At 46.4% G+C, this 25,046-nt stretch overlaps 6 protein-coding genes across 6 annotated transcripts; 5 read left to right on the forward strand and 1 right to left on the reverse strand.

Annotated features, from left to right (window-relative positions):
* Positions 1 to 3,974: 3,974 nt before the first annotated feature.
* On the forward strand, positions 3,975 to 5,640 carry RhiXN_04700 (uncharacterized protein; the record flags this gene model as incomplete). The annotated part of the gene is made up of 14 exons (XM_043324516.1): positions 3,975 to 4,047; positions 4,135 to 4,298; positions 4,351 to 4,368; positions 4,419 to 4,506; positions 4,582 to 4,622; positions 4,675 to 4,687; positions 4,741 to 4,794; positions 4,930 to 4,979; positions 5,030 to 5,086; positions 5,143 to 5,191; positions 5,246 to 5,285; positions 5,362 to 5,476; positions 5,537 to 5,601; positions 5,628 to 5,640. 14 exons carry the CDS (start codon positions 3,975 to 3,977, stop codon positions 5,638 to 5,640), a joined length of 840 nt encoding a protein of 279 aa, XP_043176935.1.
* A 2,825-nt stretch (positions 5,641 to 8,465) lies between these two features.
* Positions 8,466 to 12,637, reverse strand: RhiXN_04701 (short chain dehydrogenase; the record flags this gene model as incomplete). Its single annotated transcript, XM_043324517.1, has 9 exons — positions 8,466 to 8,755; positions 8,813 to 9,181; positions 9,241 to 9,381; positions 9,435 to 9,681; positions 10,541 to 10,597; positions 10,670 to 11,242; positions 11,315 to 11,341; positions 11,405 to 11,568; positions 12,478 to 12,637. 9 exons carry the CDS (start codon positions 12,635 to 12,637, stop codon positions 8,466 to 8,468), a joined length of 2,028 nt encoding a protein of 675 aa, XP_043176936.1.
* Positions 12,638 to 12,726: 89 nt separating this feature from the next.
* Positions 12,727 to 13,903, forward strand: RhiXN_04702 (short chain dehydrogenase; the record flags this gene model as incomplete). Its single annotated transcript, XM_043324518.1, has 4 exons — positions 12,727 to 13,063; positions 13,108 to 13,128; positions 13,192 to 13,560; positions 13,614 to 13,903. 4 exons carry the CDS (start codon positions 12,727 to 12,729, stop codon positions 13,901 to 13,903), a joined length of 1,017 nt encoding a protein of 338 aa, XP_043176937.1.
* Positions 13,904 to 15,631: 1,728 nt separating this feature from the next.
* RhiXN_04703 (short chain dehydrogenase) lies at positions 15,632 to 16,299 on the forward strand (the record flags this gene model as incomplete). Its single annotated transcript, XM_043324519.1, has 2 exons — positions 15,632 to 15,863; positions 16,046 to 16,299. 2 exons carry the CDS (start codon positions 15,632 to 15,634, stop codon positions 16,297 to 16,299), a joined length of 486 nt encoding a protein of 161 aa, XP_043176938.1.
* A 2,091-nt stretch (positions 16,300 to 18,390) lies between these two features.
* RhiXN_04704 (GPI-anchored small secreted protein) lies at positions 18,391 to 19,416 on the forward strand (the record flags this gene model as incomplete). The annotated part of the gene is made up of 5 exons (XM_043324520.1): positions 18,391 to 18,455; positions 18,514 to 18,583; positions 18,645 to 18,714; positions 18,767 to 18,915; positions 18,967 to 19,416. 5 exons carry the CDS (start codon positions 18,391 to 18,393, stop codon positions 19,414 to 19,416), a joined length of 804 nt encoding a protein of 267 aa, XP_043176939.1.
* Positions 19,417 to 19,759: 343 nt separating this feature from the next.
* Positions 19,760 to 23,475, forward strand: RhiXN_04705 (glycosyltransferase family 66 protein; the record flags this gene model as incomplete). Its single annotated transcript, XM_043324521.1, has 12 exons — positions 19,760 to 19,914; positions 19,966 to 19,983; positions 20,029 to 20,065; positions 20,115 to 20,314; positions 20,382 to 20,776; positions 20,832 to 21,773; positions 21,830 to 22,115; positions 22,174 to 22,291; positions 22,376 to 22,491; positions 22,940 to 23,045; positions 23,103 to 23,300; positions 23,362 to 23,475. 12 exons carry the CDS (start codon positions 19,760 to 19,762, stop codon positions 23,473 to 23,475), a joined length of 2,685 nt encoding a protein of 894 aa, XP_043176940.1.
* Positions 23,476 to 25,046: the final 1,571 nt, after the last annotated feature.

A 25,046-nucleotide genomic window follows, 5' to 3' on the forward strand; every position in this document is an offset into this window, starting at 1 on the left:
CCTATCGTAGCTACATTACTCTACCCGGATTATGCTCCTAAGAAAAGTACCATGCTTTTTTCCAAAATGAGAACCAGCATAGAAGACGATGGTACCAAATCAAACATATCGCAACATGTATATACCACTAGGTCCAAAATACACTTAACCCTTCGGGATTACCTATCGACTCAATTAACTGCTCCCAGTGCTAGCAACATATGGGCATATCTCCGGGATGATCACGTTACAAGGAAGACGAATACCGTCGGCGGAGGCCTGGGATAGAGAAGCTAACTACGAGGTAAACTAGCGCAGGCACCATCTTACCAAAATAGGGATAAGAGAGTGGGCGTGTAATCTGGGTCCTACAGTATTGTATATGTTCCCCCGCCCCCGTAAATAGCTTATGATTCAACGCGTTTCCTGAAATCATTGAGAATGGCGTGTATGCGCGAACTCGTGGTGACGTTAGTTTGGAGCCGCATGCCTTGAGGCTTGGTGGAGCGTATTGCATCGATACAGAAACCACGGCCCAAACATCAACTTTACGCGCACACGGGATCTTCGCTCAAGGTCGACCATCCCGACACTAGTATAGTATTCAATTATCCGTGGAAGAGATTCCTTGCGAACAGACAGGCACAAGTACTGGGAAAGATGTGTCGCTTCTATTCTTATGGCGCTCCACGGAGGAGCCCGAGATACGGCCCTTCTCAAATATCAACAAATGTTGGAAGTTATTCGGCTAGCCCGTCCTCCGACCGGGTCATTGACCTATGCTATAAATATATCACGGCCCTACGCCCTTATATGCAATCCAAGCCGATCACACTTACTGCAAATGATCTGCATCACCCTATTACAAATGATGAGCTCGCGATCGTCCTTGGGTGTGGGGCCCTTGCGCAAGCCCATTTTGGAAGGATGGCTGGGGATACAACGATACAGATACAGCATGGGCTAGAAAGGCTCGTGGAGAATAAAGCCGGTTCGATCAGATCGGCCAGCATAAAGCTATAACTTTTGCGCCCCCAGACAGATTTTGTAACAAATTAAAACCACATCTCAATGGTTGCCTTGTGGCGCATATAATTTATCTAATGATAGATTAGTCATGACTGGACATTCCACTGAATTATGACAGGACCTTTAATAAGTCTAACCCCTGAGACAAATGCGCCGTCGGCATCTACCGAATTACCACGGACTTAATCACCAACTCGGACTGGAGTCGCAATCGAATAGATCTACAGCGTCTCATTATAGGTGTATTAATGTCAATCGACCGTTGTATATTTACGCCTATCGAGATCGAGGACCTGAGGAACTCAATGAACGTAGCCATCAATGGACATCCAGGGCAGACGGATGTTCGAGACCAGAACTCGAAGTTTTTATTTTAATCTCCTAGGCTGAACGAGAACCTGAGGTACATCCCCCTTCTTCTCACCAGTACCTTGGTTCGGCCCAGTCATGAATAGAGGGGCATACGGTCTAACTACGAATTCATTGATTTGGATAGCGCTCATGCAATGTATGGTCCAAGGTAGTTTTAGCGCTCGATCTGTATGGAAATCGCGTGACAAGTACTGAGATCTGACCAAAAGGCATACTGATATCGACGCTTTCTACTTTCTTAACCTCGAAATCAAACCATCAGCCTTGGTTCAAGTTTTACGTTATTTCCGTAAACGTACTCACACTGGGGCAAACAGTTATTCACATAATCCAGGCATTCGACGCTATAGATGCAACACGCACTCGCAATTCCGTAAGTCCTAGCCATGCCTACGCTGGGACTCTCGAACCACTTAAACTAGCAAATGTGCCTATAGCTTGTAGTGATACCCCCAGTGCTAACTGGACTTATAGGCGCCGCTGTGCAAGCGTTTTTTATTCATCGCTGTTGGCTGATATACCAGCGGCGAACCTTATGGACCCTTCCGCTTTTGCTTCTGTGGTTAACCTCTCTCGCTTCAGCGATCACAATGGTATGTCCTGCCATACGTATGGTCATACGAAAGGGATAATCTGCTTCTGGTATCATTCTGATCACGCGAATCGCATTTGTAGGGGGGTTACTTGGCAGCATTACCTAGGGAACCGGATAACGTTGCGCTTGGTGTAAGATACGTGTGTCTATTTAGCGAATTGCTCACATATATCCGTAATAGACTGAGATCTCTAGTGTGTTGCTCCCAATCAAGACTATCTCGTGTGAGGCTGACTTGACTGTGATATCTCAGCAGTGATATGGGTTATTAGCTCACTACTATTCGATTTAATTACTACGTGCAGTAGTGAGTCTTCTTAAATAGCCCGTTTAAATCACATTTAATACCGTATGATAGCAGTCGTTTATTTATATCGCATACACAAAGGTATTGCCCCGTGCACTGTGTGACATAATATGGATGCTCATGCCTCATGCTGAGCCCATAGATCTTAGCGAACGTCAGAGTGCATTGAGTGTGGTATGGAATGTCATATGGGTATGACGTCAAGTCCGCCTCTTAGTTACTATTGAAACATTCGGCTCAATGAAACCTGGTAGGCATCGGCGGCCCCTCCCTTGATACTTATCCTTATCGCACTTTTCGACCGGTACATTGTGAGCCACCAAACTCAACCAAATTCGGCCTTTTACCACTATGTGCTTGTGATATAGGTCACAAACAGTTCTGGCCTGGTTGGTGCGCTTGCGATCTCAATGACTGGTATTTTAGTTCATCTGAAATGATGATTGACTTACATACTCATAACTCACACCAGCAAAGTTTATTGTCCTATCCTTGATGATTAATCTAGTCGGGTAAGTCACTTTTATCATAAAATCCCGTGATCCCGACTCAGAAGTGGCACAGACGAGGATACATTCGACGACATTTTGAACGACCCCATCTCTTCCAGGATAACTCACAAAGCCTTCGGGTTCGGAGGACAAATGATTCAATAGCTGTAGGAATACCTGTTAGTTGGTACAAGCCCCACGTTTGAGCCGAGAGCTGAGCGATCTATTAGATGCATACAATTGACATTAATATTGAGATTCAGCCAAGGTCTGGCTCCAGTGTAATAAAGGCAAACAATAACGACTCGAGCAAATCCCATTTATATGGCGAAGCTAGTTGACATGGTTATCTCGCCAATAATTTATAGAACACTCGTACGGACTCAAGGAAGATCGGGGCTAACTCTGTTCAGCCACATACGTTTGATACTGCTCCTTGCCAGGCATTGATTCAAATCTGACTGGAGAATGCGGTATCATCAGCATGTATAGAAAAAAGGCAGTTTTTGCAGTAAGAATTTCGGTATACTATCCGTAGCACGTTGGGTGGGTTATGGCATCATTTACCATTATCCGACACTTTGAAAAGGTAGCCCGGAAGGACTACGCCTCCAGTATCCGCTAGCGTGAAATCACTAGTGATTAGACGTTACATCCCGAATACTGGCAGATGCCCACTAATTTAGCACTTGCACCAATTGAGGCCAATGAATGCATTTAGCCACTAATTGGCACCCAGGGCAAATAGGTGCGTAGAAATTGTATCTAGTCTCCGTAGCGAGATGACGATCCTTTTCGTTGGACGATTCAATGCGCAGTTGCGTCTTTAAAGTTTCAGCCCTTAGTTCAGGCCATTTATGGTAGCCTGAATTGAGTGCCAGCTCTTATTTTTGGAAAGTCACATAACACCATGGCAAACGGGACTTTGCTATTGCTTCCGTTCTGTGTAAATCTTCCGATACATTCATCGAAGGCTTTAGGCATATCAATAGTATCAATAACGAGTATCAGGTATCCACAAACGGTTCGAATCTTCCGAGCTGCGCTATCCACAAGATGTTATGTTTATTCGGCACCAGTTTATTTCCATAAAGTCCAGTGGTCGTCTATATAATGATACTCATCATACGTTAGCATCTGAGGGCATAATACATTCACTCCTCTCTTTATCACTGACTCGGATTTGTGCTGGGGCCCTAAGATGTCAATTGGAGCCTTTGGTCTATCAACCAGTCCATTGGTTTGTCTGGCTCTTTTACATACTGGTGTTCAAGGTAAACAGAGCTAGGCATACCGTTTATGCGGCCAGCCTTTTCAAAAGTTGCGGCTAGGTATTCATGATTTTCTAATCATAAAAACAGGAATTCTTGTAACATTGCTGCTGGATTTCTTTGCTTCCAATAACAACCGCCCAATTTGGTTCAAGACCTACGTTATTTCTGTCAACGCTCTGGCTGCGGGACAGACAGCTATGCACATAGTTCAAGCGTTTGAGAGCATTGAATCGATCGCCCCTAGGACTGAAGTAAGCACCTGGCCGTTGTTTTGCGGCATGTAGCTAAACAGCATGGCAACAGCTTGTGCTTGTAGTTCCGGTACTAACTGGTCTCATTTCTGCTTTTGTACAACCATTTTTCATGTATAGATGTTGGAGAATATACCAACGGCGATTGTTGCTGATCACTCCTCTGATACTACTGTGGGTGATAACGTTGATATCTGCGATCATTATGGTATGTTACTATTTTGGTTGGGCTATAACATTGTAATCAACAGTATATTAATCCGGGCACAGGGTGTTTATCTAGCATGTTCGCCCAATCGCTCTCCTAGAACAACATCGCCTGAGGTAAGCCTGTCACATACCTGCGTTGAAGGGTGCCTCGATTTACCTTTTTTAGGTTAACGTCGCAAGTGAGTATACATGTCACATTAGCTATCCATACCGCTTACTCTGGGCTCAATAGACGGAGTGTGGTCATTTAGCTCTCTGGCTTTCGATCTGATTACTACCCTCACCAGTGAGTTCGTCGTCCACCCGATATCAAGGTGCTGAGTATTGTAGCCATCGTATACTTAATCCGTATTCACAAAGGTAACTTAGAATAAACAGCGTATTTTGAGTATTGGTACCGTTTAATTCTCCAATTACACAGACTTGGCTCTCAATGAGGGTGCTATAGTAGTTGTGTGGCAGGTTCTATGGGTGGGGTAACGTTTTATAGCCCATAGCTGGCTATTGACATTCATGTTCAGGGTTCGATGGCACCTCCATTAATACTCATCATCCTGACCATTGTCTATGGCTATGTGGTGAGCTAAGCTCGTACCAAAGACCCCATGAAAACACTTTTCTCATCTATGCGAAGATTCCAGACAGCTCTCAAGTTGAGACAGTTATAGTAGATGCTATGATGGGTGAGATTCTTGCCTAGTGCTCATTCAATAATTCTGAGCTTACCCAACTAACAGGAAAGGCTTTCGTTTTATCCCTCATGGTCAGCATAGTTGGGTAAGCTGACATCATACCACCAGTGGTTTAAAAACGTACAAACTAATGGTTTGCCTATATTTAACCAATGTCATAGCCAAGGACACATTCGCCAGCAATTTGAGCAACGCTGGACGACCCCCCCTCTAACGAGGCAGATACCTTCTCGTGCGGGGATAACTCAAACAGATTGGCCATCGGTTCACGTAACTGTAAGTGCACTACGACTCTTATCCAAAAGGAAGTATTCTAGAACCTTGTATTTGACATAGATACACACCGAACCAATCGAGCTTGGAACAGTTGCAGAGTTGGCATCCAACGACACACAATGCAAGTTAGTGAGGGTTGATTTCGGGACAGGCTCATTGGATAAAGCGGGCCCAAGATCCGTAAGCAAGAGTTTCCTGACCTTAACTACAGAACACTTGGCTCATGTGCCAATATCCATTGCTGGGATAGAACAAACAAGATCCCACGATACCGCCCATGACATACAGCTCTTTAGCGATTAGAGGACGTGATACACCCTCCTTACTGAAACAGCTCCGCTAAGAGGTTTGTAGAAATTGTGGAAGTTGTGTTTTTATGCACATTCTAAGCAAATCCAACAGAACCGCTATGTTTGCTACGTAGCGTAATCTCGCCTTGTAGATGCCTGTTAATTACAATATTTACACATCTCCGTATCGGATTGCGAGGTCTGTACTTATCGTTGAGTGTAGCTACGAGCGCTGTAGGCGACGTTGTGGCCAAGTACCGTATGCGATGTCTCCGCGCGCTGCGGCCCGCACGTCCACTATTGTTGACGCATAAATCCAAGCTTCTGACTGCAGGTCCGATTTTAACAGGTCTAATTGGGACTTCTTTTCAAGCTTTTTTAAAAATAAATAAATATAAAGCTGCTTGAAGATACAGCATCAAACAACAGTAACGGCTACACCTCTCTTGCCCCTTTGCTCGCTTCTTTGGTTTCTTCAATAGCGATTGTGGGTAGTGATACGGGAGTTCAAATTTACTTTAATGGCGTGTTAATGGGGGATTATAAGGAGCATTTAGGGTGATCTTAGGCCACGGAGATAGGAGTGCGGGTAGGGGTGTATGTCGAAGCGTTTCTATCAGTGTCAACGCAGTAGGCGGCCTACTAACTTCTTGGAGCTAGTTAAAGTTTTCACGTATATGCTGCTCATAGCATATCGTCACTTTGAAGCATTAATAATCTATGGATAGCGGAAACATGGGCACTCAGTTCTTTTTTCTCGATTTGATAGCCACTTTCAGTGTGTAAAACTCCGTAGATCGAATTCTGATAGGTTTATCGAAATCTTAGTATCAAGACTAATTGACAAGCTCACAAACACTCGATTGATGTAAGAGAAAAAAAAACAGTACATGAAAATTTTGGGTACACGGGCCTTAAGAGGCGCCACGGTACTATACAGGACTTGGTAAGGATAGTGATAAGTTCAGTAACAACAAATGAGGCAAATAAGGAAACATATGATACCGCAACGTTACACAATGGTACGTTCGTCCAACTAGTCCAGTAGTCAATTGACTCACATAGCGAGATTAGTTATTATCTAACTATATCGTATTCGGAAGGTTAGTGTGTCCACAACCAAGACTAAAGACTAAATCTTACAATTCAAACCCATCATGGTTCTTAGTATTCGTCACGGGGCCTTGTGACATCATTGTACAAGGTTAAAATACTGAAAATAAGCATCTGTATTTAAGTAGGAATTGAACTGAAATTAAGACCAATATATGCTAACTTTAAATATCAATTCTCTCTTGGTCTGATTTATACTGAGGAAAGCATACTGACGTTGTAGTTTTCAGGCCAAATTATGCTGAAAAAAGATGTCTTTTACTGATATACTGATTTTCAAGATCTTATCACGCCATAGTGATATAGTATGGCGGGCCGTATGGGTACGTCTTTTCGGTTGCGAACGGTTATAATATTAGTGTAGCCGACAGGCAAGGGATAGACATCGGCGGCTCCCCCTCTTATTCTCGTGGCCATCAACATCGTTGACACGCACACCGTAAGTCCACTTGTGTGCAAATATTTGACACTCCCTAGGAGCAAACCCTTTTACTGTGATACGTTCGTGGTAGCTCTAAAGCTGTCGGAATGATTTTTACCGGCACGAAAGATCAACCTTTGAATGCTTTCTACCCATTGATACATACTCATATACATCATTAATATAGGAAAATTATTGGACTTGTCGTTGATCATTGTAGTAGGGTAAGTGCTTTATTTGAATATATTGACGTTGTTGGCTATAACAAGCATAACAGTAAGCGGAGATATATACCGTATCAACTGCCGTTGCTCATCGCCCATGTGCCCTTCAAGGTACAGATTATCGAGCTTAAGCTACCTAAAAAGACAAATACCAGGGCTCACGAGTTCGATGGCTATTTAGAGAAAGGCCCAGCCGACGCGGTTAGTCTCAGTTCTGTAAGCAACTACAGTTACTGCCTGATAATCCTGACCGATTCGTGTGCCCTGGGTGGATTGGGCAATTCGTGGTCACTGATAATACAACCTAGCCTTGTGGCTCCATCTCTTTGACTTTTACCAGAGCAAGTACTATGACACCACGGGTTCGTACACTGTACAAGGTTAAAATACTGAAAATAAGCATGTGTGTTTAAGTAAAAATTAAACTGAAACCAAGGTTAATATACACTAACTTGAGGTATCAATTCTCCCTTAATCTAATTCATGCTGAAGAAGGCATACCGACGTTATAGTTTTCAGACCGTATTATACTGAAAAAAGATATCTTTAACTGACGTACTAATTTTCAAGATGCTATCATATCACAGTGGTAGCTGGTCTTATGTCTGCATGCATCTATTGATATCTTCGGCCGCTCAATCTGTACCAGTTGTATAATTATAATACATGCACACTAGTATGGGATTGAAAGCAATGTCTAGATGAATGCAGAGTGATTGGAATTGTACCTTATAAATTTGGATCATTGGCATGGATGCAGCGCGACACAAATGTGACTACGTCGTGTTTTGAGCTAGGGAAGCCGGGGTGTATACCACGCTCCCGATTAATGATGTCGAACTCAACGCCAATACATATATAGCATACACATCTACAGTATTACATCGATAACGCGGAGGACAGAGACAGCAATCGGCCAAATACTTCTGGCGCTTTCCACGTCAGCATAGAGTCACACCAACATCCTCGCACCATTTGTCCCATAGCTCGCTTTGACGCTTCGGGTCTAAGATCCAAGGGCGTACCCATTTCCATCGAAGGCGATCCCAGTACAACCCTCGCATATCTGGACGCGCTGGTTCTGGATCAGTAGCAAGCCATACGGAGTTTACTGCCCCTTGTTCGTTGGGAATACCAAAGGTATTGCCTACCATCCGAAAAATGTCTGCCAATCGTCCAGCCACAGAACCAATGCCGTCAGGTTGGGTCCATATAGATGACTTGACAGTACCTGCAAAGGGCAATGGACATCGAATGCAGGTAATTGGGTTGAGCAAAGTCAACTCACCTGGGTGGCATGTGTGAACTGATATATTTTTCCATCCTTCGCGTTCAGCGAGATGTCGCTGGAGGGCCATGGTCCAAACAACCTGAGATGCCTTGGAACGAGCATACAAAGTCATGACATCTCCGAAAGAAAGTGGACATCCGGTGTTTGGTGTATACTTTCGAATAATGTCACGCGAGTCAGCGTTGTGTGCGTCTAATTCATCACTGGCGTACGAAGAGCAGGATGAGACATTGATGATACGTCCATGTGAGGATAGGCGGCCGTGATTGAGAAGTGAGAGGGTCAGCAGTACGTGCCCGAGATGATTTGTCTGGTACATGTATTCAAACCCATCTTCAGTAACGGAAGCCGCATTGGTCATGCATCCTAGCATAGATCAAGTTGAGGATGTCAGCACCGCTTTAGTCGGAGACCAACAACCGTACCTGCGTTGTTGACTAGTATGTCAACATGCTTGGTTTGACGGCTTTCCCATCGTCCCAGGAACTGTTTGATACTCGAAAAACTGGCCAAATCTAGGACCTCAACTTCGATCTCCTTATTACCGGTGCTTTCAACAATCTCATCTGCGCAACTTTCCCCTTAGACTCGCTCCTGCACGCCAGAATGACGCGAGCACCCATTCCTGCAAGTGATCGGGCTGTTTCGAATCCAACACCCGAGTTGGCTCCAGTCACTATTGCGACATGACCATGTAAATCAGGTAAGTGGGTAAGAGTAAGAAGGGGAGAGAAGGGGATGAGCAGATAATCAAAATTCGTCCGCGCGAAACTAAATGAAGATAGCAACGAGCCGACAAATTCGGAGTGTGTGTCTTGGGGATAAGGCATGTCAATACGATGAGGGGCGGAGAAAAACCGAGGCAACTTACGGACTTATAAGTGGATAATAGAGTACAGCGCGGTTCAGACGAAGGACGGTAACTCAATGTGGCTTATCAGGAACGCCACGGATGTCAACTCAACTGTACTATGAACCCTGACGATTCATAACCAAGCAAAGATCAGAAAAAAACCCAACCGTTCTAGCCCGAGTCGAAGTGCTAGATAATTATCTGTGTATACATACTGAATGTGTTTATCATGCTTCGCTAGCTATAAATCCCAGTCCTTGTTCTGTCTTCTCCTGATTTCGTACCAGCAGAGCGCAGGTAACATCGCCCCATGGAATTCCATCATCCGTAATATCCCTATCCATAGAATTGTTCAACGCAGCAGACACATCTATTTGTGCAAATACATATTTTTACACATGTTGTAATCATACTGGCCGATGTCTGCTTCAAGTCTCACGGTGGATTCGACATGGGTGGCTGATGCTCGTGAGGGTGATATGTGTTGAGAAACCCAATAAAGATATCCGAGGAAAGCAATTTATCAAACCATATTTACGCCCTCCTATCATGCATGCGTATAAAGTCACCTACTTCCAAATATACCAATGTGTGTCATCTTCGGGGCATAAATATGTCAATACGATATGGACAAAGTTATGGTGTGTTTAGTTGCCGGACGTTATCTTACGGAATGATCTCCAAGATCTACCTAGATTCCCGCAAGAGTTTGACGAAACGGATAGTGGAGCCGCGTGTCCCACAGAGGCTCCACCGTGGTGGCTCTATAGTTCCTTTATCAAACATATTTATTTCACTAATTTATAAATATTATTGCATACCCCACGCCTGTCCACCGGTGCCCAAACGACTGTAACATGGAATATCCTTACCTTGTCACGGTCGTTGGACTTGAATAACCGGACCTTCTCGAGGAGCTCACGCCTGCTCTGTTAACCAGTCGCTGAAATGATATTGCTTCAGATATTTGTATGTTGCGTCCAGCAAATCATGCAACTTACTGCGGATTCTGCGGCAATACGATCCGGACAACAGTCTTTGGAGTGTGCAGCCATCTGAACCCCGGGCTCAACGCAACCATCGGTTCCTTTCGGGAGATTATTCCTATATTTCTTTCTCCCTAGAGTTTCGATCCAATAACCAATTTCGCAAAGCACAATCGCAATACAGAGGAAGAAAAATCCTAGTCCAACGGGAATCATCGTTGCCCGGCTATACATTACGCTCATCGTATCGACGCCCTCGCCTGGCCCGGACACCACCATGGTCACCAATCCCAACAGCAGAGAGAACGAGGAGTAAGTCGTCATTATGGCCGGTAGTGCCATGACAAATGCAGTTGGCCGAACTGCCGGGTGTTTCTCTGAAACAAGGATGCCCCGAGCGAGGCGAGTGATCCCTTCGTCGGATGATCCGCCAGCAGCGATAGTCATGTAGGTGATCAAAATGACGCCTTCGAGAGATAGGCCGAATGCAATACTGTAAAAGGCTGTAACCAGCCAATATATATGGGTTCGACCGTTTGTTGCTTCGATGGCAAGTGCCGCTGCGCTTGTAGCAGTGATAACTGACATCTAAATTCGAATAAGCTATATGCTCTACACGAGTGGGATACGATTGATAGCGGAATGAAAGGTGTTACCCACTGCAATGTTGAGTCTATCCCATTCTTCCTGAAATTTCGGTCACGCATTAATAGGGGTGAATGTAGCCATAATTTTGAGGACACTCATTACCTGTTGCTTTTGTCGCATGGTTTTTAGCGAGGAGCCTGGGTTGTTTGCTCTGGCAAAAGGGTCTCCTCTGTCGGAGAACGATGCCTCCAGACTCCAAGGCTCGTGTTTGAGACAAACTAAGTCTTCGAACAGGCGAAGACGCTCTTTGTACTTGGCCGGAAACCCTAGTGCAAATAGACAGAATAGGATCCATAGGATAGGGAGAAGAATTCGACAAAACCGTGCTTCTTAGAACTATCACGAGGGGTCATAGTTGCTAAGATGCGAAGGGGATGGATATGAAGTAGCAAGGGAGTGAATAAATTCTAGGATTTGTACTTGGGGAATTGGCGCCAGCATGGAGATGTGTTCTCTCCTCATGGCTTTAGCCTGGCCTGCAATTTCGCTTTGGGATGCGCGATCAAGCGTCTATCGTCCATGAGTTTTCGTGGCTCCGATGAGGCAGCCTGGCTTTCGAGAGACGCGACAATGCAACGAGATCGTTCTGATTTGGTACCAGTAGATCTTGGCTAAAGGGATCACTTATAGGATGGTGATCATTCACTATTTGGTCCACACCAACCTATCATAGACTGGTAGCCGCTGGTGAACGTGGTTGACGGAAAGCAAAATACAATGTTACATACACTCCGCGTCACTCGGGAATTTCGTTGGTTATGAATTGCTTTTTCTGAAGGTTTATCAAGATCACCATGCACGTATTGCTCATGGGACGTACGATGAGCTTTCTTTTCACGTCGGCTGATGCGAGTCCACGACCAGTGCTTCGCAGAATAGCCCAATTGCTTTCCTGCACGGCTGATAAGAACACATGTTGTTCGAGGATAGGTGGAGGCGACGCGTTGCACATTTTCATGCCGTGACGCACGTATGAGTGCTTCATTTATGTGTCGGGGTGATCGGCGATGTGCAGTGAGAGCTGGTTGGACAGCGAGACGCGAGTCAGGGCCATCGTTACAAATCATATCCCTACGAGCACTAAATTAGGCAACTACGCACAAGAGTCAACCTATGCGTTTTGATCCGGGAAAAGAGCCGCTTGGTAATTAACATTGTGTCGATAATGAACATACAGCTACTATAAGACCATGATATTGCCGGAGCTGATGGGGCTACCCTCCACATTACCGGTTCGGCCACGGCTTTGGGCGATACTCCGAGGTAGTAGGGATCGCGGTGTTTGCTGATGAAGTATGCGTACGCAAAGACTAGGATTTGGTGGTGCCTAGTCATGGGAAGTGTATTGTATATATGGCCACAAACATTCGACGAGTTCCGAAACCAGTCAACGTAAACCTCCAGCAACGTCGCTAGCTACAACCATGCCTTACTCTCAGTCTACACACAACCCCCCAGTTGCCTCTTTCCTTTCCATGCTTAGCTCAAGCCGAATGCACGCTGACAATTTTCTTATCCCATTCTACTCGAAAATGGAAATGCCTATTGCCGATTTATCCGGTAAACTCGTTATCATTACCGGCTCCAATTCTGGGATTGGTCTGGAGACCGCTCGTGCATTCGCGGGAATGGGCGCTCGAGTTATTCTAGCATGCCGTAATGAGGCAAGGGTAGAAGAGGCAAAGAAGCAGATTATCCAAAGTACTGGTAACCTGAAGGTCGAGGTCGAGCTTCTTGATTGCGGAAGCTTCGCGAGCGTCCGTGCGTTCTTAAGCAGGTGGCAGAAGAGGGACTAAAACGGGTAGATATTCTCGTAAATAACGCTGGTGATTAGCTTCCATAACTCTATGAGACTTTTACCTATACTTACTGGCGGTACCAATTCATAGGAGGGAACACAGCAGCGCTAACTCTCACGGAAGATGGCTACGAGCAAACCTACCAAACCAATCACCTATCCCACGTTCTTCTCACCCACAGCCTACTCAACGCAGGATGCATTGCTCCCAATGGACGCATCATATCTGTCTCTTCCGTTGGATATTACTCGAGCGATCCACTTAATAAAAACAACATCGATAATCATGACATCCTGACCAAGTTTGACAACAAGACGGGGACCAAGCTACCACTAGCTGACATGATGCAGCTGTATTTCCGGTCCAAGGCAGCACAGGCTGTATGGTCCATGGCGTTGCAGCGTCGACTTTCGGAGATTGAGGGATGGAAAGGCATTACGGTACATTCATGCCACCCAGGTGAGTCGTGGTTCTAATAATGTGTGCCAATCTTACCAACGTGGCTCTGACAGGTACGGTCAAAACCGCGATATGGTCCCAACCTAACGGTGCTGGAGCAATGACCGACATGGCCTCGAGTTTGTTTAAGCTTGCGGCGAGAACACTGGGCATATCGAGCGAGGAAGGGGCTGTGACCAGTGTATGGCTAGCAGTTGCACCTGAACCGGCCAGTCCTGGGATGGAAGGTCTGTTTTGGGATCGTATGCAGTGGAAATGGGTCAAGCCTTGGAGTCTCGATGTCACCCTCCAGGATGGGTTGTGGGATGTCTGGTGCAAAGAAACGGGTGCACCGCTTTATTGAGTGTACAATATAATCATTTTCTTACAATTCAGTTTGCCGTCAGCATTTGAGTTCGTGGTGAGAGGTGGACCAAAACGTGCGGAGGATCCCATGCGATACTTAGCCGAGAGGGGAGGCTCGTGGTCACGTTATATCTTTCGGGATGGCGTACTAAACGCGAGGCATTTTCACGATCTCGTACTTTTCAGCACCCACATGAAATTTCTGACGAAACAGAGCCGCAGTCTTAGGCAGCCTCACCGATACCTCCAGGCCATCTTGGGAAGCCTTAGGGTCTTTCACTCGTATGGTCTCAAGGACTGATATTGGACACACAGTACGAGCAATTATTTACATATATATCAACATACGAGCAGACCAGACCGGAGTATAGGCTCAATGCACTATTTGGGTTGGTTTCACGAGAAGTTATTTGGCTGGCGCACGCGACTGCCAGACAATTCAAAGTTTTCTCAATATTTTTGGTATATAATGTTTACACTCTACTACACGAGGAGAATAGGTCCGAGGTGGATCAATACCAACACTGTAGCGCCGAGAATTGTTGGCTGCCAAGCACGGAACCAATAAAAGCGTCGAGGCTGGTAAACTGGTGGTAATATCCCAGCGAGTAATAACTTTGTCTTTGCCGATACCAAGAGCCAAGAGATGACTGGACCTAACTTTGATAGAAAATCTTAAATGCTCTATAAGCGCTATGGCGCTAGTTTGTGAACCATGTGTCTCGGATTTTAAATTACCCGGCTAGTTGCATAAATGCGTGGGCACTCTGTAGGCTGGGCCAGGCTCGTGGCATGCATTATGAACCTCAAGATTGCGGGTCTTCTAAATACCAAAAGCAACACTTTATATGCGGTGTGTTGGCAAAACCCGACCGGTATTTCCGTGGATCCGCATCCCAGCTCATCTCTGTGTTCTATTGAGCTGCAGATGATTGACAAAATCTCTACTTCGTGCAGATCCCTCGTACCTTTGAGACTCACCATGCGGCAAGGGTGTACAGAAGGATGGTGCAACAGAGTGGGACATGGAGCTCGAGCGAATCAATAGACACAAATTTTATTGGTGGTTGACCAACCTTATCGTCTTCGGCTGAAATGAAGCCTGTTAAAAATAAATATTTGGTTATATCGGGCCAACCTGCCGAGACAGGACCTTCGGACAAATGACTTTTCTTGGTAAATGAGCCTTTTGGTTTACAAATGCACGAGATTTGTGTGCAAAAAACTCCTTGTGAAAACGTTAGGTTTACGCTCTATATCAAGAATAAATGGAGGCTTATTCTAGAAGTTTTGCTGTCCCTCTACGAAGCTTTATTTGCTCGAGAGACAATCGAGAGTCCCACTTGCTTTCCAGGATCTTTGAATCCTTGCACTAGTTAGTAAGCTGACCTTTTATCAGTTCGGGGTATAGTTATCAAATAAAGCATCACTTCAGGTTGAATGCTGGCTGACTAACTATAGCTGGAGTAGCCTACACGGGTATGGAACACTCCCGGGTATCCCTGGGTCCATGCTGTCCATGGTTCGCAATAGGTACCTGAATTTGGGGAGGAAATTCTGCTCATTACTGTCCATATCATATGTGTTGGTAAAAGAGTATATAAATGCTATACCCATAAGATTCTCCAACACATACATCATCCTTCTCACCCGGCCTCAGGCAGCAGCACTCGTCATGCCTTACTCTCAGCATACACATAGCTCTCTAGTCGCCTCTATTCTACCTATGCTTAGTTTGAGCCGGATACAATTCGATGGCTTTTTTATCTCGTTGTTCGCCAGGTTGGCTATGCCCGTCGCCGACCTGTCAGGCAAGCTTGCCATCGTCACCGGTGCCAATTCTGGTATTGGGCTGGAGGCCGCTCGCGCTTTTGCAGGAATGGGGGCTCGAGTTGTTCTAGCATGCCGCAACAAGGAGAGAGGAGAGGAGGCGAAGAAAAGCATTATCGAAACCACCGGTAATTTGGAAATCGAGGTCGAGGTCCTTGACTGCGCAAGCTTTCAAGCGTACGTGACTTCTTGAGCAGATGGAAGAAGAAGGAATCGAAGCGAGTCGATATTCTCGTTAATAACGCCGGTGATTAGGTTCTCGGTTATCTACGCCTTATATCTATACTTAATGGCTTTTTTCAATTCGTAGGAGCAACCACGGGAGTGCTCGCCATCACAGAGGATGATTATGAGCAAACATACCAAGCCAACCATTTGTCTCACGTTCTTCTCACCCATGGCCTACTCAACGCAGGATGCATCGCTCCCGATGGACGCATTGTGTCTGTTTCTTCTATGAATTCGTACTTTAGCGGCCCACTAAACAAGAATAACGTGGACAATCGCGATATTCTGACCAAGTTCGACAACAAGGCCGGACCAAGCTGTCGTTTATTGACATGATGCGGCTATATAACCGTTCCAAGGCCGCACAAGTCGTATGGTCTATGGCGCTGCAACGTCGCCTTTCGGCCACTGAGGGATGGAAGGGCATAACAATCCATTCCTGCCATCCAGGTATGCTATGTATATTCCTCAAGGGCCGCCAGCAAATGATCTAAAGCCCCGTCTGTATCTTAAAAAGGAGTAGTTAAAAGCTCAATCTGGACTCGACCACACCTACAGGGTCCTGAGGCTATAAAAGATATAGGCTGGATCTATTCAAATTTATGGGAACAACATTTGGCATCTCGAATGTCGAAGGAGCTGTGACTGTTGTGTGGCTTGCGGTTGCGTCCGAGCCTGTTCTCCCTGGGATGGAAGGTCTGTTCTGGGATCGGATGAAGTGGAAATGGATCGAGCCTGGGCGCTTGATGTTGGGCTTCAGAATGAACTATGGGACGTCTGGTGCAAGGACACGGATGCGCCGCTACTTTAGGTTTATAGTAATATGACTATGGATCTTTGGGCCTTTCGTATGAATGCCTTGTGAATCTTGCTTTAGAGTACTAGCTCATAGTTGATTTAGGTTCTCTAGGTTTTGTGATTAAAATAATTCGATTGGAATACATGGGAAGTCATGGATTATCTCGTTTCGATATGCCTGTTTTCGAAACCCAGCTATTCAGGGGTTCTGGATGCCCATGAGACATGGCTGGCTCTTGAGTGTTGTGTTACACCAATCCCCAACGCTTCACGATTCTTGTTGAGAGGTGTGGTAGGATCATACGATTTGGGCCAGTGGATAAACTTCGAATTCAATAACATTGCTAAATTTATAATCGTTTAATAATTGATTGTTAGCTACAGTTTGAATGCGTATATGTTGGTACTGGAGACTCCTTCTCTGCAAAATCCGCCTGAGCTCGTGAGCCCGAAATGCTCGAGAAGCTTAAACGAGACACTCATGGTAATCTTGTTTATACTTCTCGAGCATTTGGGGCTCACAAGCTCCGATGGATTTTGCAGAGTTTGCGTGCGTTAGTAATGCAGAACCGCGTAAAAGAATCAATGTAATTTGGGATCAACCTAGGACAATGGATGCATACAGTCAACTTGGTAACTATTAAATATGCCGCAAGCAACAGTATAAACAAAGCGCCATTCCTGTCAGTATAGTACTCCTTAGTATTGCATGCGGCTATGACGGTAAATTGAGAAAGTGACGCTGCCACATTAATGTATTCGAAGACGCTCCAAGATCGTATTCGGTAGGCAGAACGAGAATTCGATCTCACACACGCACCGGTTCAGAAGACGCTATACGCGACGCCGAATGGAAGTCTGATCATGGATTCGTTAGTTAACAGCTTCGATATACAGCCTACTATTCCAAAGACGACGTAATGGCTGACAACTGAATTAATGAAATTATGATATACCCCGGATCGTTTGATTATTGGCACGGGCTTCCGAGTTCGCAGGGTAGATAAATGTTACCCAATCGTCGACTGTATTCTTGAGTATATTTATAGTTATGCGCCTAGATGCAGTGTGATCCACGTGGGGAATGATTGTGCTTTGACCAAGAGTTGCGATCGTGCCGGGTGTCGGTGTTGTCTTGGGGATCGGAAGGGAGGAGCGCAGGTGGGACGGTGATCTTGGCCGGCTGAGGGCTAAACTAGCGCGGAGAGGCGCCTGATTCGTTGAGCCGAGCGTGGATTGTCTTTCTTCTCGCTGCAGACAACAACAAGTTGAAGCAAAAAAGGCAAAAAAAAAAACAAAAAAAGAAAATCGATGAAAACCGTATCATTAATGTACAGCACGTTTCCGACCTTGGCTCGCAACAGGCACGGAAATGAATGCGAAAAGAGCGCCCGCCAAGGGAAAGCGTCGTAAAAAGGTACCCAAAGACAGCCGAGCGATCGGACCCTGAACGTTACCAGATTTGATGCCGAATAAAACCAGTGGGTTTACGTTCTTGTGAGGCTGTTCACCCGTCCCCCTCCAGCTTTGCTGTGTGTTCATAACCCGTACCAGCGTCCTCGTGCCCTGTCATTCGTTTTGCTTTAAAAAGCGCTTCATTTTCATTTTTTTCTTGAGAGAAGATACACTATGTTGGCCCTTGGATTTGCGCTTGTTGCTGGTGCGGTTGTTGGTGTTGCCGCTGCTCCTAATCCGTAGGTGTTGTTCTACTTGCCATGTGTGGTAATCATTTATTGATTGTTTGCGCTCTAGGACGGAGCCTTCTGGTGCTTCGGTGTTCAATGTTGGCCAGCAGTGTTCGATCAAGTGGGATGCTGATGCGGTACGTATACATTAGCCCCTTGGATCCTGTTCTCCACAGTTTGGCTGATTGGACATGGTAGACTGGCACATGGAAGGATATGAGCATCCAGCTCATGACCGGTGACAACTGGAACATGATCCACATTACTAGTCAGTTGTACTGGTTGAACAGTGAAGGGCGAGTATATTGACGCCTTGATAGCCATCGCTCAAAATATTGACGCAACCGACGCGACCAAGAACACATACACATACACTTGCCCTGACGTCACACCCAACTCGCAGATTTACTTTTACCAGTTCTCGAGCCCGTCGGACCCGAAGAACTTGTTGTGGACCACACGCTGGACTGTGAGTGTGTTTGTGTTGTTTGTTTGGAACAAGTGACTGATGGTGATGTAGCTTGCGAGTGCGAGCGGAGAAACCACACCACCAAGCGAAACTACTCAGCCCAATGGGGATAAGATTGGCTGGGGCAAGGGAGCGCTTGTTGACCCTTCGACGGCGGTTCCTGCCCCTGCTTACCTCGCTGGCAACAACCAAGCAGGGTCGACTAATTCCACTGCAGCTGGAGCTCCATCCACCGTTGTAATCTCGAGCACTGCTTCCCAGACTGGTACCTTGAGCATTACGTCAACCATAAACCCTGGTCCTGGAGTCTCGAGTACCACCGTTGTCAACACTACCCCAGCTGCTTCGACTGGGCGTGCTGCCACCACTGGTGCACCCAGCGCTGGTGCCTCGGCCAACAACCAGACCACTACCACCAGCGCCAACGGTGCATTGACCAACACTGCCGTCTCTGGCTTCACCCTCGTCGGAGCGTTCGTCGCCGCTCTCGGCTTGTTCTAGGCTCATAGACTTTCTTTATTCTCGTTGCCAACAACATTTTGTATGTGTTTGTGACTTTTGTGTGTGTTCCTTCATTCCTGGGTATAAATACATTATTCTTGTCATGTGCATTTTACGCTACGCAATAGAATGCCACATTATACCAAGTTGGTGTGCGAGTGGAAGATAAGAGCAAATTGAAACAAAAGTCGCCACCACCCTATGGTAGCCGCCGAGCGCTCCCCTCAGGATGCCACGACACCATTCAGGGTCCGCAGTCGTGTCTGGAGCATAGCAGCACACATTTATTCACCTGTCCAATCCTTGCCTTTTCCCATTCGACCACACGGGGCACCCTACGAATATGGCAGTCGCATACGAACTGCCAGCCCTTTCAAAAGAGGCCGTAGCAAACACGGCCTCGCTCTTGCGCATTGTCATTCTCGTCTTTATTTCAGGCGCTGCTATTGCCAGTCGATTGTTTGCCGTCATTAATTTTGAGAGTATTATTCACGAATTGTGAGTACACATAGGCCTTCTGTTGCGGGGGGTTGTGCTGATTTGGACTAGTGATCCTTGGTTTAACTAGTAAGTCTTTCGGCGCGTAACAAGAACAAGCATTGATGAGCCCAGTCGAGCAACAAAAGTCCTGGCCAAAGACGGATTTTATGTGGGTTTTGGTTATCGCGCAGTATATGTTTACTAACGCGCATACACAGGAATTCTGGAATTGGTTTGACCCCACGGCATGGTACCCTCTCGGCCGTGTCGTCGGTGGGACCATCTACCCAGGTCTCATGGCTACCTCGGGCGTAATCTACAACTTTTTACACGCACTTCATCTCCCCGTCGATATTCGTAACATTTGCGTCCTTCTCGCGCCCGGGTTCAGCGCTCTGACTGCCTATGCGACTTACTTGTGCGTCATTCTTTATTTGATACACCGCCCGAATTAATGCGTCGCAGGTTCACTAAGGAAATGAAAGACGAATCTGCCGGTCTCTTGGCGGCCATTTTATCGGTATCGCACCGGGCTACATCTCCCGTTCCGTCGCAGGATCCTACGACAACGAAGCGATCGCCATCTTTCTCCTCATGTTCACCTTCTACCTCTGGATCCGCGCCCTCAAACAAGGCTCGGCATTCTTCGGTACCTTGGCTGCCATATTCTACTTTTACATGGTCGCCGCATGGGGAGGCTACGCGTTCATCACCAACATGATCCCGCTGCATGCGCTTGCCTTGGTGCTCATGGGACGCTACTCGAGTCGGTTGTATGTGGGCTATTCGAGCTGGTATGCCATTGGTACCCTTGCGAGCATGCAAGTTCCCTTTGTCGGCTTTCAGCCTGTGAGGACGAGTGAACACATGGGTGCTCTCGGTTCGTTTCGTCTCGTTTAATTTTTATTCCCTCACTAAACGCATTGATCCTCCAGGCGTGTTTGGTCTTCTCCAACTCATCGCGTTTACCGAGCTCGTCAGGTCCCACCTCCCATCTAAGCAATTCCAACTCGTCCTCCGCGCGTCTGTCGGCGTCTTGTTCGTACTCGGCACCCTCGGCCTTGTAGTCCTCACCTCCAAAGGATGGATCGCACCCTGGACCGGCCGCTTCTACTCTCTCTGGGACACCGGGTACGCCAAGATCCACATCCCGATCATCGCCTCGGTATCCGAGCACCAGCCCACGGCCTGGCCCGCGTTCTTCATGGACCTCAACTTTTTGATCTTTGTCTTCCCGGTCGGGGTCGTGCTCTGCTTCAAGGAGCTCCGCGACGAGCATGTGTTTGTCATCATCTACGCCGTGGTCGCGAGTTATTTCGCGGGCGTGATGGTGCGGTTGATGTTGACGCTTACGCCGTGCGTGTGTGTCTCGGCTGCAATCGCCGTGTCCTCGCTTTTGGATACGTATATTGACCCGGAAGAGCCTGATGCGCCCGAGGAACCTGTCCCTGCCTCGTCCTCCTCGTCGACCGAAGCCGATGGTTCCGCTTCAGCTCCTGCCTCTGCCTCTGCTGCTACTCCAGCCGCGACGCCCAAGAAACAACAGTCCAAGAAGAAATCGAGCGGGAAAAAGACCGGGATCTACGGCCTGGACACGCGCTTGGCCGTCATTGGCAACACCGTCTTCCTCATGCTCGTCTTTGTCCTGCACTGCACCTGGGTCACCTCGAACGCGTACTCGTCCCCCTCGGTCGTTCTGGCCTCGCGCGGTCCGGACGGGTCGCAAAACATCATTGACGATTTCCGAGAGGCGTACTATTGGTTGAGGATGAACACCCCCGAGACGAGTGTTGTCGCTTCGTGGTGGGATTATGGTTACCAGATTGCGGGAATGGCTGATCGTCCGACTTTGGTGGATAATAATACTTGGAACAACAGTGCGTTTATTTTATTTTTGTCTTGGTCCCTGGTTTCCTGACTCTTTGGGGGTTAGCTCATATTGCGACGGTTGGGAAAATTATGGCCTCGCCCGAGGATAAAGCCTACCCCATCCTGCGAAAACACGACGTGGACTACGTGCTCGTCATTTTCGGCGGGTTGCTCGGATATTCCGGAGACGATATCAACAAGTTCCTCTGGATGGTTCGTATCGCGCAAGGTATCTGGCCAGACGAGATCAAGGAGGCGAATTATTTCACCCCGCGTGGAGAGTACAAGGTGGACGAGTCGGCGAGTGCGGTGATGAAGGAGAGCGTGATGTACAAGACGAGTTATTATCGGTGGGTTTGGGGAATTTGGGGTCTGGGTTCGGAAAGAATAACTAATGTATTGGTTCAGGTTCTCCGAGTTGTTTGGTGGTGGACAGGCCGTGGATCGTGTTCGTCAACAGCATTTGCCGAAACAAGGTCCTACGCTGGATTACCTCGAAGAAGCGTTCACGAGTGAAAATTGGATTGTACGTCTTTTTTCTTCCTTTGCATACGTATTCCTTTTCTCCGTTCGAGTGTGAATTAACGGTTTCGTTCGCTTTTCTTTACAGGTGCGGATCTACAAGGTTAAACAGGACGACCCGCTCGGACGAGATCATAAAGTCGCAAACGCCTTTGCAGCCGGCAAGAAGCGTAAACGCGTAAGACCGACGAGCAGGAGAAAAGCGTTAGTGGTGGATTATGAGAAATAGTAGTAAAAAAAAATAAGTGTGCTTTTAGTTGTAGAAGTGACTTTTGTGTAATATATGTATCAGAGTATACATTGTTCAGTTCAAACACTAAAGGCGGACTCTGTGCTTGGAGTAGAATGCGTTTAGAAGTTTCTGTTTACACCCGGACAAGGGCGGTGTGTTTACATAACAAAGGTGTGCGCCACCCGCCTGCTCGACCCGCCTATGAGCCTTGCGACGAACACAAGCAATGGCCTAAGGAGGCACAAGGCGTATAGAGTCTTATTTTAGCCTCGGGCATCCATAAGAGGTATTTAAGGTACGTAGGAACGAGCGATGGGTGCCATAACCTAGATACAACAGTCCCTCCTCGTTCACTCTTATACTTATTTTAACTGCCATGTCGGTCGGTCTCATGAACATGGGTGGATACACCTTTTCCAGTCCTAACCAAAGCAATCCAGCGTGGTACAAAGATAGCCTGACCAATGCACTTCGTGCCCTCGCTCAAAAGTCCAAGTCTACCTTGCCTCGGGATGTTTATGTCACTGTATGCGCGTTTATCCCCTCGTATATGCGCTCCAAATTGACTTGATTCATGCTCTAGATCGAAGAGGCAGCGGGAAGAACATATATCCACGAGTATTATATTCGCGATCTACACGCTGCAAACCCTGATCGACCCGTTCATCCTGACTCGTCGTTTGTGTACACGGGATACAAGGCATCGCTTGCGATTTTGCTCAGCATGGTTAGCCAGCCTGGACTCGATGGAACTCCAGGGGGAAAGATTTGTCGTGGAATTGTGAGTGGCTGTTCACTTTCTTGTGTTCATACTATACCGACACTCATTGTCCGTATATTAGAACGCGTGCTTGCAGGACATACTAGCCCTTGTCCGGTCCAAGGGAAATGATGTTGGTCGGTTGTTCAAGGATCCAGAGATGAATCGGTTATTGGCCAACCTTGCCAACATTTAGTCTATTCGAGTTGTGTATCGTATTAATATTGTAGCTTGTTCCTGGTTTATCTATTGTAGTCCACTCTAATTTTCGCACATTTTATCTGCTTATTCTTAACACATAATCCATCATGATCGCGATTCTCCCTCTGAGAACCTTTTAACTAATCTCCGAGGTCATGATACTCCACCTCAGATCTGCTGGGTCATAATGAAACTGACCCAACCTGTGCTCCGAGCTGGCCTATTCATATATGCACAGTAGTATTTATCAATGAGAGCCTGGGGTCGCTTTTGACGGGCTCGAGGTGGCGACTAGGCCACCCAACACTGCGACCGCCCAGATCAAAGGCTCGGAGAGTGAGTAGAAAACTGCGAGAATGATTACTAGTTTAGAGGTGGCGAGAGGTTAATGAAGAAACGACGCGACGGTTACATACAGAGTCCCCTCCATGGTACGCCATTATGAAGTGATAGGGGGTATATTAATTGTGTCTGAGTAAGTCACGTGGGTACAATTTTTTTTATTCATATTTAAAGAGCTACAAGCGAACAAGGCTAACCGCTCAAGGACGTGGGTACAAGTATCAGCTCTCAGTCAAGTATTACATGTGAAGCCCCACTACACCGTGGTCACTCGCCATCATACATTGCTTGCGCATTAACTTCGAAGGCAGATCTAGCACTGTACAAGGTTATAATGCTGAAAATCAGTGCGTGTGTTTAAGTGAGAATTGAGCTGAAATCAAGATCAATACATACTGATTTTAGGTATCAATTCTTCCATAGTCTGATTCATGCTGAGGGAGGCACACTAACATTGTAATTTTCAGACCATATCCTACTGAAAAAAGGAATATTTTACTGATGTACTGATTTTCAGGATCTTATCACACCACAGTGTAGAGTGATCCAGCTCCCCTTAGAAGCAGTAATATGCCCGTATATCAATGAGTATTTCCACGATAAAGCTATCTTACATTCTGCTATCATTACTTTTGCAAAAGAGTCGAGCATAGACTCGAAGGATACGCAATATATGTAACTAACATAGGTCACTGATGGTGTGAGGTTTCAAAATAGTTGTTAACATTATTCTGCCAGTCGTCGTGATTGCTAGTAGTGTCAATATATGCGTACATTAGAATACGCTGGCTTAGATGAACACCCTGTTGAAAGACACGTAGCTAGACGATTTTGTATCTCAGCTCTACTATATGGTAGTGAACTTGTATATATACTGTACCTAGACGATTTTGTATCTACAGGATTATAAGCATACATGAACAGAATAGAGAGATATGATACGTACCTCAGCTCTACTATATGGTAGTGAACTGAGGTACACGAGAATCGATAAAGAACACATTTATACTCGTACATCCAAACGTAAGTAAATATATGCGTAAGGATTACATGTACGGTTCCGTGAGACTGATATTCAACACACCCGATTATAGTAATCTCATACAATCCCGTTTTGACTTCATGCACAGCCATTGTATGACCGGAAAACGCTCGCCCGTAGGACCTAACTATGCTGAGTTATCTTTCGAATTCACTACACTTGGACCAACTATACCAGCTTTC

This window comes from Rhizoctonia solani, chromosome 2 (assembly GCF_016906535.1).
Source record: "Rhizoctonia solani chromosome 2, complete sequence".
In the NCBI taxonomy this organism is placed as follows: domain Eukaryota; kingdom Fungi; phylum Basidiomycota; class Agaricomycetes; order Cantharellales; family Ceratobasidiaceae; genus Rhizoctonia; species Rhizoctonia solani.